This window comes from Syngnathoides biaculeatus, chromosome 2, assembly GCF_019802595.1.
Source record: "Syngnathoides biaculeatus isolate LvHL_M chromosome 2, ASM1980259v1, whole genome shotgun sequence".
NCBI lineage: Eukaryota > Metazoa > Chordata > Actinopteri > Syngnathiformes > Syngnathidae > Syngnathoides > Syngnathoides biaculeatus.
The window spans coordinates 40,446,585-40,468,604 of record NC_084641.1 but is presented as its reverse complement, the minus strand read 5'-3'; the positions used below and the strand labels follow the sequence as shown (position 1 = coordinate 40,468,604).

The 22,020-nt window shown below is 43.1% G+C and overlaps 1 protein-coding gene across 3 annotated transcripts in view; it reads left to right on the top strand.

The window, feature by feature from the left end:
• Positions 1–2,886: 2,886 nt before the first annotated feature.
• Positions 2,887–22,020, top strand: part of si:ch211-163l21.11 (inositol 1,4,5-triphosphate receptor associated 2) — a 32,562-nt gene continuing 13,428 nt past the window's right edge. Inside the window, exons 1-8 of one of the 3 annotated variants that reach the window (XR_009792713.1) lie at positions 2,887–3,184; positions 3,252–3,303; positions 4,981–5,050; positions 5,142–5,169; positions 5,584–5,724; positions 8,672–8,803; positions 17,150–17,427; positions 17,496–17,546. Coding sequence is in view for 1 of the 3 variants with exons in the window: in XM_061805142.1 (XP_061661126.1) it covers positions 3,152–3,184; positions 3,252–3,303; positions 4,981–5,050; positions 5,142–5,169; positions 5,584–5,724; positions 8,672–8,803; positions 17,150–17,365 (672 nt within the window). In the remaining 2 variants the exon portion in view is untranslated. Of the gene's footprint in view, positions 3,185–3,251; positions 3,304–4,980; positions 5,051–5,141; positions 5,170–5,583; positions 5,725–8,671; positions 8,804–17,149; positions 17,588–22,020 lie in introns of those variants that run through there. The other 2 variants (XR_009792710.1, XM_061805142.1) reach the window with 2 other exon arrangements.

Genomic DNA, 22,020 nt, shown 5'->3' with positions numbered 1-22,020 from the left:
TGGAATTGAAAAGGTCTTTGAAGTATTCTCCCCACAGACTCACAACATCCCTAATTGAGGTCAGCAGCGCCCCATCCCCACTATACATATTGTTGACGGTGCACTGCTTCGCCTTCCTGAGACGCCGGTGGACCAGAATTTCCTCTAAGTCATCCTTAAGTCCTTCTCCATAGCCTCACTGAACTCCTCCCATGCCCAGGTTTTTGCCTCAGTGACCACCGAAGCTGCATTCCAGCCAATACATATCAGCTGCCTCGGGAGTCCCACAGGCCATTAATGCCTTATAGGACTCCTTCTTCAGCTTGACAGCATCCCTCACTATTGGTGTCCACCAACGTGTTTGTGGGTTTCCGCCACGACAGGCACCAACAACCTTCCGGCCACAGCTCTGGTCGTCCGGCTCAGCAATGGAGGCAGGGAGCATTGTCCACTCGGACTCAATGTCACCCGCTTCCTCTCGGAAGTGAGCAAAGTTCTTTCAGAGGTGGCAGTTGGAATTCCTTCTGACAGGGGAATCTGCCTGCCATTCCCAGCAGACCCTCACAATAGGTTTGGGCCTGCCACGTCGGACTGGCATTTTCCCCCACCATCGGAGCCAACTCACCACCAGGTGGTGATCAGTTGACAGCTCCGCCCCTGTCTTCACCAGAGTGTCCAAGACATGCAGTCGCAAGTCCGATGACACGACCACAAAGTCGATCATCGAACTGCGACAGAGGGTGTCCTGGTGCCAGGTGGACATCTGGACATCCTTATGTCTGAACATGGTGTTCGTTATGGACAATCGGTGATGAACACAGTAACTGAACACCACTCGGGTTCTGATCGCCGGGGGCAGGGGGTGCATTCTTCCCAATCACACCATTCCAGGTCTCACTGTCATTGCCCATGTAGACATTGAAGTCTCCCAGCAGAATGATGGAGTCCCCAGAGCGAGTGGTCTCTAGCACTCCCTTTAAGGACTCCAAAAAGGGTGGGTACTCTGAACTGCTTTTTGTTGCATAAGCACAAACAACAGTAAGGACCCGTCCCCCTACCTGCAGGTGGAGGGAGGCTACCCTCTCATTCACCGGTATAAACCCCAACGTGCAGGCCCTGAGTCGGGGGGCCACTAAGTATACCCACACCTGCTCGGCGTATATCCCCGTGGGCAACTCCAGAGTGGAACAGAGTCCCACCCCTTTCAAGAAGAGTGGTGCCAGAAACCAAGCGGTGCGTAGAAGCGAGTCTGACTAAATCTAGTCGGAAGTTTTCGACCTCACGCACCAACTCGGGCTCTTTCCCTGCCAAAGAGGTGACATTCCATGTCCCTAGAGTTAGTTTCTGTAGCCGGGAATCGGGATTGCCATGGTTTTGCCTTTCTGGCCTTTGCCCACCTCCCAGCTCACATCGCACCCGACCCCTATGGCCCCTCTCACAGGTGGTGAACCCATGGGAAGGGGGACCCACGTTACCCTTTCGGGCTGTGCCCGGCCGAGCCCCATGGATGCAGGTCCGTCCACCACGCACTCGCCTTTGAGCCCCACCTCCAGGCTCCAGAGGGGGGCCCTGGTGACCCGCGTCCGGGCAAGGGAAACCAAGATCCTATTTTTGTACTCATCATAGGGGTTTTGTAGTCGTACTTTGTCTGGTCCCTCACCTCGGACCTTTTTGCTATGGGTGACCCTACCAGGGGCATGAAGCCCCAGACAACTTAGCCCCTAGGATCATCGGGACACACAAACCTCTCCACCACGATAAGGTGACGGCTCGAGGACGGGTGAAGTCGATTCTCTATCACGTATTCCAGATAATATTGCAGTATGTTTTATGCCAAATGCGTCACACTTGTCCAAGAGAGTTCTACAGAGATGTCTCAACTATTTCACGCAGGGATATGTACGCGGAATTAAGACTTAGGAAGGAGCAGGATGCAATGATAGAGTTACAGCGAAATGTTGGCAATCGATGCAAAAAAAAAATTACGCCTCACAAACTTCATATTGAAATCCAACAGGATAAAATAGTGGAATCGTACTGCACATGTAAAGCAGGGTGAGTACTTTTTACTTGGAAAGATCGTGAGTAATATCAATGTAGTCTTTATAAGTGAGTTAGGTGTGATTTTCTACATTTAAACAATGGTGATTAACTCAGTCAGCACCCTAGTCACCAGAGGAAAAAAGTTTGACTGGGCTCGTAATTGAACCTGTCTTAAAAAGCTCTGTCTTAAAAGTCTGATGTGATACAGATTGGCAGATAGACATTTCTCTTCTATGACATCACGCATTTACATATCACTAACCCGACTCTTCGGCATAAAACATTACACACTTCATTCAGCAAGTTAGTGATACACTAACAAAGTGAAAGTTGTTCTCCTGCATTGTATAAAGCACTGATAATAATTCACTCAAACTCAGAGAAGATACTTCTCCCTCACTTACCTTTGAACATACAGCCTTGTGTTTGTTGATATTGTTCACTTTTAATTGTACGTGCTGTCTTCCGCAAGTCTTAATCCATCGTAGACACTCCGTCAACTGTGTTTTAGGCTTTGGAAAATGAATGAACCAGGCCCCTTGTAAGATAGCAGGATATCTTTCATCAGAACTGCACGTTCCCCAAGTGCATCTGAGGATGATTTTATTCGTAACACTAACGTTTCCAAGCGCACTCTACTGACAACCAGTATTGCTTGTGGGACAACATGGCTGGAGGGTCGTGTCAAGTCAGGGGTGAAGACAATGCGGCTCTCTGATTGGCTATTATTGTACGAGTGATCGACAGGTCGGAAAGATCCATTGGACACTGTAAATTGCCCCTAGATGTGATTGTGAGTGCTACTGTTGTCTCTCTCCATGTGCCCTGCAATTGGCTGGCAACCAGTTCAGGGTGTACCCTATGTCTTGCCTGATGACACCTGGGATTGGCTCCAGCACTCCCATGACCCTTGTAAGGATAAGGTGCTCAGAAAATGGATGGAAACATGGTAACCAAGTGACTCAAAGCTACTTGTCCTGTTCTACTTTGACTGTGGATCTCATAATGGGATTAGCTATTCTAAGTAGTGAACAGAGAGCGAGTCCAAACTCAAACCATACATTGTAAAATAGCTCAGGTAGCACTAAGGAATTACATCCACCTGAGTAGCCAAATTGGGGTCTAATAGATGGAGCCAGTCCATTGTGTCATGGACCCCCGGGTGAGTAGAATTTCCCGAGCAGGATCTAAAATGCTGTAAATATAGGATAGCCTTGGTTGTCTTTCAGCCGAATATGGATGCTAAAGGTTTTCAGGGGTCTGTCCATGACAGTGATTCAGGTACGTTCCTTGTCTTGTTACAGGTAATCATTGGTGTTGTAATGGTCTAAATCTCAACACTTCTAAAGCCAACCACTCATTAGGATAATTTATCTTACATCTTAAAATATTTAGAAGCAGCAAAGGTGCAAAAATTAGCCAAGTGCTCATTGAGAAATTAAATGTTCTTTGGAGGTACTACAAATATCAGACTGCATCACCATTTTGTACAGTCACTAGCTAATGATGATTGTAGCAGTATGTGGGGCTTGGGCCAGAATTGATGAAGGACTCATAGTTTTTCCAAAATTTTGTTTTAGATTTATCTTGATCAACTTGTCCCATGTCCAGGGTGTTATTAGGTTTTTAAATATTGAGTGGTCTTAGTCTCTTTTCAAGTATTAAGCTATTTTTCATGTTTAAGATTTTGAAAAATGTATTTCTTTTTTTTTTTTTTTTTAAAAAGGTACACAGTATGTTTGTTACCCACACAATATATTATATCCACATAGTTAGAGTCTGAAAAAGGTCACTGTTATAACAATCAACCAAGCCCACCAATTTGAACTGACACAAAAATACCTTTGAACAGTTCGTTCATAATCAAATTAACAGGCGCCATTGACCAGCCCCCTCAGATCATCACTGAAAGCTGTCTAGTTTTAAGGGAGGGCTCGTCTGTCAATCACTGTTTTGACTGTGTACCCTGCCTTCTGCCCGATGACAGCTGGAATTGGCTTCAGCGCTCCCTCGACCCTCGTGAGGATAAGCGGCTCAAAAAATGGATGTTGCTGTTGCTGTTATGATCCACTGATGACAAACATAAGCGCATGAGTTCATCCACTGTTTCATGATGTGAATTCATGCTATAACCTTCCTCTTCATGTAACCAGCCAACAGATCTCGGCTCTTCATTACTGCTTATGGAAGCAATTAGTAACCTCTTGTCCACATCTAACACCAGAAAGTCCCGTAATATTACTATGTAGCTGTGAATGGACTCCTGCCTCCTTACAGTATGAATGTTATTCCCGGATTCATCAATCCATTGATTTTAATTTTTTGGCATTTTTGTTTTTCATTTTATCTGTCAATTTTCTTTAAATTGCTTTTGTTTTTTTCTTTTTGGGGAGGAGCCAATCCCAAAAATGCATGTTGATGGTTTATCCCTGCCTATTTTAGAATGGTCTGAGTTAAAAAATCTCAAAATAATCAACCAAATAATTTTGTGTGTGTGTGTGGGAATGGGGGGGGGTCTTTTTGTGTTAATTAACTACATAAAGATAGACCTAATTGACTTTGTCAGTTTTGTATATCAACTTTATATTTACTTTCATTTGAAACCTATAGATTTTACATTTATGTAATTTATCATTGTATTTAATATACTGTATGCGATATCTAGGTTGGGTGGCACGGTGGAGCAGCTGTAAAGTGTTGGCCTCAGAGTTCCGAGGTCCAGGGTTCGATCCCGGCCCCGCCTGTGTGGAGTTTATGTGTTCTACCCGTGCCTGTGTGGGTTAGGGAAGATGTTCAAACCACTCTGCACCAAGCCTCCTGTTTGAAACTAAATGTGACCAAATGTTGCTGTTGTTTTCAGCGTGTGACACTTTACAAATGCTAATCCAAAATTAATTTAATACTGAAGTGTTTCAATATTAGTAGTGTTGCAACACTGACGTGATTTTTAAATTGCAGAAAACAGTCAGGAGACACAAACGTCTAACTGGGACGAGCTGTCCATCATAGATCGAGTGGGCCTCAGCAGGTCTCAGCCTGGCATCCACAAAACATGTTTAGTATATCTTTTGGCTGTGACTTTTAAAAAACAAAAAACTGAACTTTTGTTTTCTTTACAGTGTGGAGATGTCAGAGATTGATTTGGAAGTAAGTGTCTATTTTTTACAGCATTAGAAAATCAAGAAGTTAGCTGCTACAACTCACTAGTCAACATCCAGTCCTTATTTGAGTCTCATTACTTAACATGTGGACATGAGTGAGACCAGACCAATCAGCGGTGCTGCAAAATCAATTTGGGCCTACTGTAATTCTAAAGATACATCAAAAGTGTCTAAAAACCCATGGACTGACACGACATTGAGAAATCACAGGAAACTTTTCATCGAGAGGAGAGTCGTACTTGTTTACTGAGTGAATGGAGTCACATAAGATTTAAAAATACCATCGGAGTGCTGATACATTCCAAATGGTATCAATCAGTATGTACATTAATGCATTATCGTAAAAAGCCAAAGTTACTGCAATTGTGTTTGTTTTGGACATTCTGGTTCTTCCCTACAGAAGACCTTCTCTCAGATTGCCTTGGCCTTCTGCTGTGACCAATACACCTTGAAGCAAAGGCTCCAGGCAGAAGAGCACGGCCGCAACCTGGCAGAGGAGAATATCCAGCTCGAGCTTTCTAGAAGCAGAGAAACGCTTGAGGTACAAAGTGCACAGCAGAGGAAGACTTTAAATGAGTATTGTTTTGCATTTTCCCCACAATAAAAAAAAAAAAATCTCAGATGTCTTAAAAGCTTTGCAAACCACTTCTCAGCTCATCCAAAATACTTCTCAGCTCATCTTTCCCAAAACTGTGGAGACATTGTACAGTTTTTGCCACCATGACATACAGGGATTAGCTCGGGCAGTGGTTTTAAAATTCCGGGGCGCCCTCCATAGGGGAGGCACGGTGTTATAACACAGGAGTGGGAGGCTACCATTAACTGCCATGAACTTCTTTCTCTTTCGGCTTGTCCTGTTAGGCGTTGCCACAGCACAACATCTTTTTCCATGTAAGCCGTGCATCTTCCTCTCTAACACTCACCGTCCTCATGTCTTCCCACATAACATCCATCAACTTTCTCTTTGGTCTTCCTCTTGCTCTTTTGCCTGGCAGCTCCATCCTCAGCAAGCTTCTACCAATATACTCACTCTCTCACCTCTGGAAATGTCTAAAGCATTGAAGTCTGCTCTCTCGAACCTTATCTCCAAAGCATCTAACTTTGGCTATCCCTCTAATGAGCTCATTTCTAATACTATAATACCTGCTCCCTTGTAGCGAGAACCTCAACATCTTAATTTATGTCACCTCTAGCTCTGCTTCCTCTTGTCTCTTCGGTGCCCCCGTCTCTAAACCATACAGTATGGCTGTTCTCAGCACTGTTTTATAAACTCAGCCCTTCATCCTAGCAGAGACCCTTATGTCATATAACACACCAGACACCTTCTACCAGCTGTTCCAACCTGACCCGTTTCTTCACTGTCTTACCGCACTCATCATTGCTCTGGATTGTGGAAGTCTTCCACCCTTGCTATCGCTTCATTCTGGAGTCTCCCTCTTCCTCCATGCACATGTATTCCGTTATATTTTGGCTAATCTTCACTCCTCTCCTTTCCAGTGCCTGACTCCATCTTTCTAATTGTTCCTCCCCCTACTCCCTGCTTTCACTGGAGATGTCATCGGCGAAAATCATGGTCCAAAGGGATTCCAGTCTAACCTCATCTGTCAGCCTATCTATTACATCCATAAACAGTAGGGGGCTTAGAGCTGATCCCTGATGCAAGTCCACCTCTACCTTAAATTCCTCTGTCACACCTACAGCACAACTCACCAGTGTTCTGCTACCCTCATAGATGTTCTGTACTATTCTAAATTTTTTTTTGACTACAACAGAATTACAGATGCAGTACTTTATGTCCTCTCTTGGTACTCTCTCATAGGCTTTCTCTAGATCCACAAAGACACATTGTAGCTCATTCTGACATTTTCTCTCTCTCTCTCATCAGGCAGGAGGCATACCACATCTGAAGCCACCCTGGCAAAGCTCTATTATCACGTGAGAATTTGATACAGTTGACCGAAAAACTGTGGAGGAAACTGTTCAGTAGCAAAAACCAGCAACACGCTGTCTTGAAATTATGTAAAAATACGCTATACAAATAAATTTGCTTTGCTTTGAACGGGATAAGGTTATCAGTAATGAAAGTGTCCTTTTAATTGTTTTTTTTTTAGGACAGTCAGTCCATTTGTAAATTTCTAGTTTGAGTTATTATTGTCTCCGTGCCTGTGTGGGGTTTCTCCTGGCACTACGGTTTCCTTCCACATCCCAAAAACATGCAACACTAATTGGACACTCTAAATTGCCCCTAGGTGTAATTGTGAGAGTAACTGCTGTCTGTCTCCATGTGCCCTGCAATTGGCTGGCAATCAGTTCAGAGTGTACCCTGCCTCCTGCCCGTTGAACAGCTGGGATAGGCTCCATCACTCCCTCAACCCTTGTGAGGATAAGTGGCTAAGAAAATGGATGGTTGGATTTTTTTGGACTTTTATTGTTTTCATTAATGTTGTTCCAATACATTGTGCATCTTGGGATGTTTCTTTGATGGATATACCCTAGCTGATCCTGCATTTTTTGTGGAGACACATTGATCTGCAGATGATCTCTTTTTTTTTTTGCAGAGAATGGGCAAAAACAAGTCGGGAAATATTGATCAATCATGGGTTTGTGTGTGAAATGTGTGCATGCGATTTAACCACAAATCTCTGCACCAGCACGATTAGAAAATGAAGCCCAATGGTGTTATTTTTGAAACGGCTGACAGTTAGAGGACAGTTTTAAAGCTGTAATATGTAACTTTTGGTGTCCCCTCCCTCCTCGCTAAACTTAGATTCACCATTACAACAAAACTGCAGTCGTTCAATATGACATATGAAATGCACTTAATACCCCTATTTGTAATTTTGCTACATTTTTACTGTATTTTGAAGGACATGCATCATTCCCATGCCATCATTTCAGGTGCCCCCCCCAACCAGGCCATCTAAGGAAATTCAAAGGGCATGCACTAAATATATAATTAAGATACTGACATATATAATAATTATATATATATATATATATAGCTAAGATATAAATATAAGATATAAATATAACAAGGCTTAATCAGCACTGTGTCATCTCTATTAGTGGCTTGATGAAAATGCCTTTAAAAAAAAAAAAGTAGATCATAGCTTTCAACAAAACTTTAAAAAAAATCTTCAAGCAAGTATTTAAACTACAAACCACAGAGATTTTAGTTACAAAAATAAAGATTATTTGTAGGTTAAGTTAAATTGTCTTCTTTATTCCTACCTCTTCTGACTGCCTGTTGTAAAAGCATCATTTGTATTTTCACTTATGGAGGCAGCACTTCATCACCAGGCTGCCAAATAAAATTTACACAGTCAATGGGTGGACAATCACGCTTAAGATGCAACATTGTGTATACAAAAGCAATTTAAAAGAAACATGAGCACCAAGAGGATGTAGAATAAAGAGAATGTACAGTATAGAGAACTACAGTAAAGTGCTGGAGTTTTTAAATTTTTTTATTTTTATTTTTTTTACAGACACTAAAGGGCCTATGTCTGGATAGCAAGCGCAGTAAAATCCTGCAGAGGCTTGAGTTGTCTCTGGACATCATCACTGGTACTGTGGAGCGCATCTCCAACAGAGCTGAGGTTCTTGGAGCGGTGCACCAGGTATACACAGGCATTCAAGTTCCCTTTCTTTATCTTAGACAGATGGAAATACAAGACTAGGTGAAGAATGGTCTCAAAGTTTAATGATCAGTTGGAGTGTTAGCCATGAAAAGGAAATGGTTATAAAGTCCTCTTATGATCACACTGTGACTTTATCACCTAATGCCAACAGGGAGTGGTGTGACAAAATTGCTAGCTTCGTATACGAACCTGATCTTCTTATGGGGTTAACTGGATGATTCAGAATCAGGAAATGTCAGAGAGAATGATAATGATATAGTGAACTGTAAAACCAACTGAATGTGTGCTATGTGTACTGTTTGATCATCACGTGGTGGACAGACTGTGGTGACGAAAATTGGACATCTCCATTGATCATCAAACTATTGTAATGCTGCCTCATATGAACAGATTTATTCCAAACTTGATAAGAGAGAGCAATAATGTTCCCCTGAAGTTTACACAGACGTACAAACTGCTGAAATCTGGGACTGGCCCAGAGAAATATAGACCTTTTCCAAAAAATTGAATATCATCCAAAAGTTTATTTCCATAATTCCCTTCAAAACGTTAATTTTTCTAGAAATTCGGGACAATTCCATCAACTTCAAGTATTTATGTGTTTATTATTTACATAATTTGGACTTCCAGCTCATGTACTAAACTCAAAGCAATCTGCACTGGTTTCCCCAGGAGTCATTAAATTGCTTCAGTTTCATTCAATTGTCTCAGGTGGGTTCAATATGGGGAAGACTGCAGACTTGACAACTGGTCAGAAGAGCACCACTGATACCCTGGTAAGCCATAAAAGTTCATAGTTAAGGAGGGTGGCTGTTCACAGAGTGCTGTGTCCGAGCATATTAATGGAAAGTCAGAGGACAAGAATGGAAGGATAAAATGTGGCAGGAGAAGATGCATCAACAAAAGAGATAACCATAGCTCCAGTGCATTGTTCAACAGATAAATTAAAATCGAATAGAGATCCAGAAAGAGTGGACTGAGCTGGGAGTCACATCTAAAAAAAAAAAAAAACAACAAAAAAAAAAAACATTCAGATGCATCAAGGAGATGGGGTGCAACTATAAGGTTTCTCAAGCCACTTCTGACCCTGAGCCAGTGTAGGAAGGGTCTCAACTGGGGCACTGAGAAGAAGGACTGGACTGTTGGCCAGTGATCCAAGGTCCTCTTCTGATCAAAGTAAAGCGTGCCTTTCATTTGGGAATAAAGGCCCAGGGGTTTCCACACACAGGCAAAGCCACAGGCTGATAACTTCAATGCCATGGCGCAAAGGGATTCCCAACCTTCTTCTTCTTTTCCTTTCGGCTTGTCCTGTTAGGGGTCGCCACAGCGTGTCATCTTTTTCCATCGTACCTATCTCCTGCATCTTCCTCTCTAACCCCAACTGCCCTCATGTCTTCCCTCACCACACCCATCAACCTTCTCTTTGGTCTTCTTCTCGCTCTTTTGCCTGGCAGCTCCATCCTCAGCACCCTTCCACCAATATACTCACTCTCTCGCCTCTAAACATCTCCAAACAATTGAAGTCTGCTCTCTCGAATCTTGTCTCCATAACATCCAACTTTGGCTGTCCCTCTAATGAGCTCATTTCTAATCCTATCCGACCTGCTCACTCCGAGCGAGAACCTTAACATCTTCATTTCTGCTACCTCCAGTTCTGTTTGCAGTTGTTTCTTCAGTGCCACCGTCTCAAATCCGTACATCATAGCCGGCCTCACTACTGTTTTGTAAACTTTGCCCTTCATCCTAGCAGAGACTCTTCTGTCACATAACACACCAGACACCTTCCCCCACCCTTTCCAACCTGCTTGGACCCGTTTCTTCACTTCCTTACCACACTCACCATTGCTCTGGATTGTTGACCCTAAATATTTGAAGTCGTCCACCCTCGCTATCTCTTCTCCCTGTAGCCTCACTCTTCCCCCTCCACCTTTCTCATTCACGCACATATATTCTGTTTTACTTCGGCTAATCTTCATTCCTCTCCTTTCCAGTGCATGTAATAGTTACTCTGCATGCTCCCTGCTTTCACTGCAGATCACAATATCATCTGCGAACATCATGGTCCAAGGGGATTCCAGTCTAACCTCATCTGTCAGCCTATCCATTACCACTGCAAACAGGAAGGGTCCCACCTCCACCTTAAATTCATCTGTCACACCTAAGGCACACCTCACCATTGTTCTGCTGCCATCATACATGTCCTGTACTATTTTAAAATACTTCTCTGCCACACCAGACTTACGCATGCGGTACCACAGTTCCTCGCTTGGTACTCTGTCATAGGCTTTCTCTAGATCCACAAAGACACAATGTAGCTCCTTCTGACCTTCTCTGTAATTTTCCACTAGCATCCTCAGGGCAAATAATGCATCTGTGGTACTCTTTCTAGGCATGAAACCATACTGTTGCTCATAGATACTTACTTCTGTCCTGAGTCTAGCCTCAACTACTCATTTCCATAACTTCATTGTGTGGCTCATCAACTTTATTCCTCGATAATTCCCACAGCTCTGAAAATCGCCTTTGTTCGTAAAAATGGGAACTAGAACACTTTTTCTCCATTCTTCAGGCATCTTTTCACCCGCTAGTATACTGTTGAATAAGCTGGTCAAAAACTCCACAGCCATCTCTCCAAATTGCTTCCATACCTCTACCGGTATGTCATCAGGACCAACTGCCTTTCCATTTTTCATCCTTTCTAGTGCTTTTCTGACTTCCCCCTTAGTAATCATTGGCACTTCCTGGTCCTTCACAGCCTCTTCAACTCTTCCTTCTCTCTCAGTTTCTTCATTCATCAACTTCTCAAAGTATTCTTTCCATCTATTTAGCACACTACTGGCACCAGTCAACACATTTCCATCTCTATCCTTAATCACCCTTACCTGCTGCACATCCTTCCCATCTCTATCCCTCTGTCTGGCCAACCTGTAGCGATCCCTTTCTCCTTCTTTCGTATCCAATCTGGTGTACATGTCGTCATTTGCCTCTTGTTTAGCCTTTGCCACTTCTACCTTTGCCCTCCGTCGCATCTCGATGTTCTCATTTCGCCTTTCCACAGTCCTCTCAGTGTCCCGCTTCTTCTTCGCTAATCTCTTTCCTTGTATGACTCCCTGTATTTTGGGGTTCCACCACCAAGTCTCCTTCTCCCCTTTCCTACCAGAAGACACACCAAGTACTCTCCTGCCTGTCTCTCTAATTACCTTGACTGTCAAGTACCTTATTTTGATTGATTTAATGTAACCCTCATTTTTTTTCTACAAAAACTAAGAAGTAAATGGTAATTTAGTTAGAATATTCTAATACTATATTCTGAAATCCTGATTTTTAGGTTTTATTAGCCGGAAGCCCAAATGATGCTAAAATAAATTCTTGAAATTATTTATTTTTTTGGGCTCTGTATCTAATCGATGAATGTTCAACTATTTTCAGAGAATTATGGAAATAAATGAACTTTTCCATGTTATTCTATTTTTTTATTTTTTTTGTAAAGGGTCTGTATACCCTACATTGAGAGCAACAAGAGGAGGTGGCTCAGTCGTGGGTGAGATGTTCTAGGTACTACCCTCCAGGAGGAGGCTCTCGGGAAGACCCATGGCATGCTTGAGAGAGACTATATCCCTCATCTGAAATGAAAATGTGCCGGGATCCCCCAGAATAGATTGACGAAGTGGCTGGGGCGAGGCAGTTCTGGGCCTCCCTGGTTCAGTAGTTGCCCTGGCAACCTAACCCCAGGAAAATTGATGATTAGAGGATTATACAGTGAAGAAAACAAGTGTTTTAACACCCTGCTACATTGCAAGTTCTCCCACTTAGAAATCATGGAGGGGTCAGACATTTTCATCGTAGGTGCATGTCCACTGTGAGAGAGATAATCTAAAAAGAAAAATCCAGAAATCACAAAGTATAATTTTTTTTAATGATTTATTTGTGTGATACATTTTAACTGACTTGTAGGCATATGATCCCTCCCAAAACACATTTGCACCCTGTGGAAACTTCGAAAACATTTGACAAAGAAACTAGTTTCACCGATTAACATGAAATTGGGTGGATAAGTAAGCCCAGGCTTCCCTCTCCCCAGCCACTACATTCAGCTCTTCTGGGGGGATGTCAAGGCATTCCTCGGCCAGCCAAGAGACATAGTCTCTCCAGTGTGTCTTGGGCCATCTCCTGGATCTCCCTCCGGTGCGTGGAACACCTCACCAGAGAGGTCTCCAGGAGGCATCTGAATCAGATGCCCCAACCACCACATATGATTCCTCTCATTGCAGAGGAAAAGTGGCACTACTCTGAGCTCAAAGTATCTCTACGGGAGAACCAAGAAAATTATTTCGGCCAATTGTATCCAGGATGTTGTTGTTTCTGTCATGACCCACAGCTCGTAACCAGAGGTGAGGGGAAAACATAGATCATAAATTGCGAGCTTTTCCTTTAGAATTAGCCCCTTCTTTACCACAACAGACTGATACAAAGTCCGTATCACTGTTGATACTGAAATCTGTCAATCTGGAGAGGGCACGCCACCCTTTTCTTACTGTGGACAATAGTCTCAGATTTGGAGTTGGTGATTCTCAGGCCAGCTGTTTCACAGTCAGCTGCAGTCGATCATCGAACTGTAATCTATGGTGTCTTGGTGCCAAGTGCATGTGGTGACACCCTTATTCTTGAACATGGTGTTTTTTATGGGCAATCTGTGATAAACACAGAAATCCAATAACAGAACACTGATCAGGTAATGGTGGTCGTGGGGGGCCCGGACCTCCCAATCACAACCTTTCCAAGTCTCTTTGTCATTCTCCCCAGTGAGCATTTAAGTCTCCCAGCAGAACAATGGGGCACACTCGTGCATCCTCTCTAAAGACTCCAAAAAGGGTGGGTAGTCTGAACTGCTGTTTGGTGAATTGGCACAAACTACAGTCAGGAGCAGTCCCCTATCTGAAGGTCGAGGGAGGCTACCCTCTTGTCCACCAGGGTGAACCCCAACGTACAAGCACTGAGCCGAGGGGCAATAAGTATACCCAGTTTTCTCAGTGCCCCTTACTGTGGGCAGCTCAAGAGTGTAGGAGAGTCCAACCCGACTTGAGAGGACAAGTACCAGAGCCCAAATGGTGTGTAGAGGTAAGGCCGACCATATATAGTCGTAACGTCCTGACCTGATACAACAGCTAAAACTCCTTCCCTACTGAGAGGTCACATTCCACGTCCCTAGTGCCTGCTTCTGTAATCGGGGATCGGATCGCCAAGGTCGTTGCCTTCAGCCACTACCTAGCTCGCACTGCACCTGACCCCTATGCCACAGGTGGTGAGCCCATGGGAAGAGGGACCCATGTTACCCATTTGGCCTGTGCCCGACCAGGGCCCTTGGGTGCAGGCCTTTGAGCCTCACCTCTCGACCTGGTTCCTGAGGGGGGCCCCGCTGACCCGCGTCCAGTAAAAAGAAATGTCGATCCATTTAAGTCTTTCATCCTAGGAGACTCACAGTTGTGCTTTGTCTGAGCCCTCACCCAGGACCTGTTTGTCATGGGTGACCCTAACAGGGGAGTGAAGCCCCTGGCAACTTAGCTCCTAGGATCAATGGGACACAGAAACCCCTCCACCACGTTATGGTGATGGCTTCCAGGAAGGGAGTCGGCAGGATCCATCACTGAAATTCAGAATCAGAATCAGGTTTAATGGCCAAGTGTGTGAAAACACACAAGGAATTTTTCTCCGGCAGTCGGTGCTGCTCTGGTACGACATTCAGAACAAAGAACAAGGAACAACAGAGCAACAAGAACAAAGAACTACAGACATTTGTGTTTATAGAAACTATTCCTCATAAGACGTGCAAGATGTAAAATCTGATATATATAGACAAGTGTGTCAACGGTGCCAATTGTGCAAAGGGCGCAGTTTAAAGTGACAAATTGTGCGCTCTACAAAATGTACAAATAAATAATATTTAAAAAATAAAAAAATATATATATACAGTGAAGAAAATAAGTATTTGAACACCCTGCTATATTGCAAATTCTCCCACATAGAAATCATGGAGGGGTCGGAAATTTTCATTGTTGGTGCATGTTCATTCACTGTGAGAGAGATAATCTAAAAAGAAAAACCCAGAAATTACAATGTATGATTTTTTAACAATTTATTTGTGTGATACAGCTGCAAGAAAACCAATCTTAATATTTGGTACATTGGCCTTTGTTTGCAATTACAGAGGTCAAAACTTTCTTTGTAGTTATTCACCAGGTTTGGACACACTGCAGGAGGGATTTTGGCCCACTCCTCCACACAGATCTTCTCTAGATCCGACAGGTTTCTGGGCTGTCACTGAGAAACACAGAGTTTCTGCTCCCTCCAAATATTTTCTATTGGGTTTAAGTCTGGAGACTGGGTAGGCCATGCCAGAACCTTGATATCCTTCATACGGAGCCACAACTTGGTTTTCAAGGCTGTGTGCTTCAGGTCATTGTCACCTTGAAAGACCCAGCCATGAACCCATCTTCACTGCTGTGACTGAGGGAAAGAGGTTGTTCCTCAAAATCTCACAATACATAGCCGGGGGCATCCTCTCCTTAATACAATGCAGTCGTCCTGTCCCATGTGCGGATAAACACCCCCAAAGCATGATGTTACCACCCCCATGCTTCACAGTATGGATGGTGTTCTTGGGACGGAACTCATCATTCGTCTTCCTCCAAACAGTTAGTGGAATTGTGACCAAAAGTTCCACTTTCGGTTCATCTGACCACAAAACATTCTCCCATGCCTCCTCTGAATTATCCAAATGGTCATTGGCGAATTTAAAATGGGACTTGACATGTCCTGGTTTAAGCAGGGGAACCTTCCTTGCCATGCATGATTTCAAACCATGACGTTTTAGTGTATTACCAACAGTCACCTTGGAAATGATGGTCCCAGCCCTTTTCACGTCATTGAACAAGTCCTGTCGTGTAGTCCTGGGCTGATTCCTTACCTTTCTAAGGATCATTGAGACACCACAAGGTGATATATTTAATGGGCTCCACTTCGATTGAGAGTGACCATCATGTTTAGCTTCTTCCATTTTCTAATGATTGCTCCAACAGTGGACCTTTTTTCACCAAGCTGCTTGGCAATTTCTCTGTAGCCCTTTCCAGCCGTGTGGAGTTGTACAATTTTGTCCCTGGTGTCTTTGGACAGCTCTTTGGTCTTGGCCATGTTACAAGTTTGAGTCTTACTGATTGTATGGGGTGTACAGGTGTCTTTATGCAGCTACCAACCTCACACAGGTGCATCTGATTCAGGATAAGACATGGAGTGGAGGTGGACTTATAAAGGCAGACTAACAGGTCTCTGAGGGTCAGAAGTGTAGCTGATAGACAGGTGTTCAAATACTTATTTGCAGATATATCACACAAATAAATCGTTTAAAAAAATCATACATTGTGATTTTTTGATTTTTTTTTTAGATTATCTCCCTCGCAATGAACATACACCTACAATGAAAATTTCCCACCCCTCCATGATTTCTAAGTAGGAGAACTTGCAATATAGCAGGGTGTTCAAATACTTATTTTCTTCACTGTATATACTAATACTAATACTGATTGGACCAGCAGGATGTGAGTGAGTGTCCTAACATGCCACAAGGCAGAAAAATAGGTTAGCTGATCAAGAATTTTCACTTAATGACTTAATTACCAGAGGGAAAAAACTGTTCACGTGCCTGCTACTTTTGACTTTCATTGATCTGTAGCGCTTTCCCAATGGAAGGAGCTAGAAGAGGGGGTTACCAGGATGTGTAGGGTCCGAAAGATCCTGCTTGCTCTGGACCTAGTTCGCGTTGCGTGCAAGCCCTTGAAAGTGGGTAGTGTGGTGCAGACAATTCGTTCAGTGAAGTCCAGTTGAAGTTGGCTGTTTTTTTAAGAAGCAGATAATTAGGGCAAATTCCAGTGCTCATATGTTGAACCCAGAGAAGTTCTGTACAGGCAAGGTCAGAAGGGGCTTCTATGTGTCTTTGTAGATGACGAAAAAACAAATGACAGGGCAACAAGAGGGGAAATGTGGTGCTATATGAGAACTTGTAATGAAAAAGTTAGCTAACCATGTAACAATGATTAACGTTAAACAGGGAAGACATTTTTTTGGAGCCTGGTTTGATCACAGGAATTCACAATGTTATGCACATATGGGACTTCGTAGTATTAGATGAAAAGAAAAAACATTTTGGAAATTAATTAATGATGCAATACAATCAAAAGTCTTCATCCTATTTGGTCTGGCTTTGAGTGATTGTCTTAAATGGTCGGTGTCAACAATACTTGACCAGTGAGCGTATAACGGTTGCTACAACAGGAGGCTCGTGTGAGTCGGGCAGTGGAGCTGATGGTGGCTCACGTGGAGAATGTGAAGAGGCGACTGGAACGACATGAGGCAGACCTGGAGGAGGCCAAAAAGATGATCCAGCAGCAAAACTCCTGCAGGACTATTGATGAGCCTGGAGTTCCTTTCGGTCCATCATCATTCGTCTCAAAAAATTTGTTTTGTTTTCCAATACTGTATATGACTTGACCTAATTTGTTTCACGCTAAGTTCCAGATGAAAGTGACAGCTGGAAGAAAAGCTTTCAACAGGTATCACTCCATGTGTTCGTGGTAAAATAGCTGCCATGCTCATGTTTCAATGGCCTGCTCTTTTCTAGAATGGATGTCGACGCAGAGTCAGTGTGTCGTTGATTCCAACCGACATCCAGGTGAGGCTTCGCTAGTCAACCACCCATCCCCCAGACTTCAACATTTGGAAGCCTTCACCTGCACAAAAAAGTCGTCCCCTTTTTTAGCAAATAGCCAGAAATGCAAACAACAATAACAAAAATATGGGTGAAATATATATATATTTTTGGGAGGTATTTTTGATGCATCTTTTGAATTGGCTGTCATTAGATTGTACAAGTAAATGTTGTGGGCATTGAAGTACCTATAGCCTCCAGATGCCCTATATTTCACTTGCAAGGCCTCATCATCTGTTTTTTACTCAAGATAATGAAACTTGAAGTCATTTCAAATAATATCAGAACTCAGAAAGATGAAACAAGATGTTTTACTAACTTCTCAGACATTTTGATCATTTGAGAGTATTCATAAATTTGTTCAGAAGCTATGTTAACCAATTGAAATGAGTTAATATTGCATAAAATTAACAGACAGAGACCAATAATATGAATTTGTGAAGCAACCAAAAACACGTACTCATAGAAGGAATTGTGCTCTTCTGTCACTGATTTCAACAGGCTCATTCAGGTTTGAACCTACTATATATATGGAGGGGGGACAAAATCTGTCTGAAAATCAAATAAGCTATTGGAAAGAGTCTAAAATTACAATAATTTTCCTGCAGACATAATTTTTAAGTCCAGAATCAGATTTAATGGCCAAGTATGTAACAGCACACAAGGAATTTGACTCTGGCAGTCTGACAAACAGACTATTAAGAACCAAGAACAACAGACATTCAATTAATAGGAAACTATTCCTGACAAGAGTCACAGTTGTGCAAAAATGCAGTCTTCTAGCATTTAGAGCAGTTAGATTCCCTCAATGCCCCACATTATGTTAAGATTATACAGATTGCCATACCCAGTCGCGGTTCACCATTAAACAGTGAAGAAAATAAGAATTTGAACACCCTGCTATATTGCAAGTTCTCTCACTTAGAAATCATGGAGGGGCTGGAATTTTTCATCGTAGGTGCATGTCCACTGTGAGAGACATAATCTAAAAAGAAAAATCCAGGAATCTCAATGTATGATTTTTTAAATGATTTATTTTTGTGATACAGATGCAAATAAGTATTTGAACACCTGAGAAAACCAATGTTAATATTTGGTACAGTAGCTCCTGTTTGCAATTACAGAGGTCGAACGTTTCCTGTAGTTGTTCACCAGGTTTGCACATACTGCTTGAGGGATTTTGGCCCACTCCTCCACACAGATCTTCTCTAGATCAGACAGGTTTCTGGAACTCATCATTCGTCTTCCTCCAAACACGGTTAGTGGAATTATGACCAAAAAGTTCCATTTTGGTCTCATCTGACCACAAAACTTTCTCCCATGCCTTCTCTGTATCCTCCAAATGGTCATTGGCAAACTTAAGACGGGCGTTGACATGTCCTGGTTTAAGCAGGGGAACCTTCCGTGCCATGCATGATTTCAAATCATGACGTCTTAGTGTATTACCAACAGTCACCTTGGAAATGGTGGTCCCAGCTCTTTTCAGGTCATTCACCAAGTCCTGTCGTGTAATCCTGGGCTGATTCCTCACCTTTCTAAGGATCACTGAGAACCCACGAGGTGATATATTTAATGGGCTCCACTTCGGTTGAGAGTGACCATCATGTTTAGCTTCTTCCATTTTCTAATGATTGCTCCAACAGTGGACCTTTTTTCACCAAGCTGCTTGGCAATTTCTCTGTAGCCCTTTCCAGCCGTGTGGAGTTGTACAATTTTGTCTCTGGTGTCTTTAGACAGCTCTTTGGACTTGGCCATATTACAAGTTTGAGTCTTACTGATTGTATGGGGTGGACAGGTGCTTTATGCAGCTAACGACCTCATACAGGTACATCTAAATCAGGATAATGCATGGAGTGGAGTTTAACAGTAACAGGTAACAGGTCTTTGAGGGGCAGAATTCTAGCTGATAGACAGGCGTTCAAATACTTATTTGCAGCTGTAGGACACAAATAAATCGTTTTAAAAAAAATCATATATTGTAATTTCTGGATTTTTCTTTTTAGATTATCTCCCTCACAGTGGACATGGACCTACAATGAATATTTCAGACCCCTCCATAATTTCCAAGTGGGAGAACTTGCAATATAGCAGGGTGATCAAACACTTATTTTCTTCACTGTAGACCAGTGCAATGACAATAGTGCAAAGGGAGCAGTTTAAAGTGACGAATTGCGCAATAGTCTACAGTATAAAGAGTGAAGAAAATGAGTATTTGAGCACTGTATTACTAATACTAATACTGATTGGCCCAGTAGGATGTGAGTGTGTGTCCCAACAATGGCAAAAGGCAGAAAATAGTAGGTTCACTGATCAAGAATTTAATGTCCTAATTGCCCAAGGGAAAAAACAGTTTCAATGCCTGCTAGTTTTGATTTGCATTGATTGGTAGCGCCTACCCGACGGAAGGAGCTGGATGAGCTGGTGGCCAGGATGTGGAGTGTCCGAATGGATCCTGCTCGCTCTTGTCCTAGCTCTAGTGGCGTGCAAGTCTTCAAGGGTGTGAAGAGTGGTCCCGACAATCTGTTCAGTGGTTTTGATAGTCCGTTGCACTCAGAGTTTGTCCTTCTTTGTGGCAGCCCCAAACCAGACTGTGATGGAGGTACATAGAACTGATTTGATGACCGCTGTATAGAACTGTCTCAGCAGCTCTTGTGACAGGCTGTGCTTCCGCAGAAACATGAAGAAGTACATCCTTTGCCTTTCTTTTTTGAGGATGGAGTTGACGTTCACCTTCTGTTGAAAGAAGGTGTCTGGTGTTCTATGTGACAGAAGAGTCTCTGCTAGGATGAAGGGCAAAGTTTATAAAACAGCGGTGAGGGCATGATGTACAGATTAGAAACGGTGGCTCTGAAGAAACAACAGGAAGCAGAACTGTAGGTAGCAAAAATAAAGAGGCTGAGGTTCTCGCTTGGTGTGAACAGGTTGGATAGGATTAGAAATAAGCTCATTAGAGGGACAGCCAAAGTTGTATGTTTTCGAGACAAGGTTAGAGATAGCAGACTTCGATAATTTGGACATGTTCAGAGGCGAGAGAGTGAGTATATTGATAGAAGGGTGCTGAGGATGGAGCTGCCAGGCAAAAGAGCGAGAGGAAGACCAAAGAAAAGGTTGATGGATGTGGTGAGGGAGGAAATGAGGACAGTGGGTTTTAGAGAGGAAGATGCATGAGATAGGTTTGGATGGAAAAAGATGAAACACTGTGGCGACCCCTAACAAGTCAAGCCGAAAGAAAAAGAAGAAGTTCATGGTCGTCACCCACTTCAGGTCTTGTAAGGCTTTAATTCTCTAGAATTTGAAGGTCTCGACTGTTGACACAAGACAGTTGGACAATGTGATGGGTAACTGTGTTGAAGAATACCTCCTGAATTCCACTGTCATTTCTACAGTTAGAGTGTTCAACACCAGGCTGTGTTGGCCACACCAAAGCTCCAGTCTCGCCACTTCCATTCGATACGCAGACTGATCGCCGTCTTTGATGAGGCCGACGATGGGGGTGTCATCTGCTAATTTCAGAGGTTTGACAGCCAGGTGCCTTCAGGTGCAGCCGTTTGTGTCGTGCGAGAAGAGCAGAGTGGAGAGGACCATGGGGTGGCCTAGTGCCTGTGGATAAGGATGACGGATGATGTGGATGAGCCTCAGGTGAGACGCTGAGCTGGAGAAGTTTAGAGGAGAAGAGTTCAGGGATAATGGTGTTAAATGCAGAGCTGAAGTCCATGAACAGCATCCTCACATTGACCCATGATGATGGCATTATCTGCAGACCTGTGAGCTTGATAGGAAAACTGCAGTGGGTCCAGGGTGGGATCTGTGACTTGACGTGGTTCCAGCACAAGGCGTTGGAAGGACTTCATGACCACTGATGTCAAGGCAACAGGCCTATAGTCATTGAACCTGAGATTGGGTTATTGGGCTATTTTGGGACCGGTATGATGGTAGAGCATTTGAAGCAGGTTGGTACTTCACAGAGTTCTAGAGACCTGTTGAAGATCTTTATGAAGACAGGACCAAAGTTGGTCTGCGTAGACTTTGAGGCAGGATGGGGACACAAGGTGTAGGCCTGCTGCTTTGTTGATCTTTTGTTCTTTCAAGATTTGCCTCACGTCCCGTTCGTGGATGTTAATTGATGAAGTTGGAGATGTTGACGTTTTTTACATGGACGGTGGTGCAACTTGGTGTGTGTTTGGAGTAAAAGTGTCCTTTTCGAATCTGCAGTAAAAGCTGTTTAGGTCGTTGGCTATCCACCTATTGTTGTCTAATCGGAGGAATTGTCGCTTGTAATTAGTGAGTGATTGTAATCCGTCCAAGACTAATTTGGAGTTATTCGCGCCAAGATGTTTTTTCCGTTTTGCTGCATAATCTCTATTTGGAATGTTAATTTCTTTATTCATATGGTTTCTTGCACGATTGTAGGGGGCCCTAACCCCAATACGATATACAA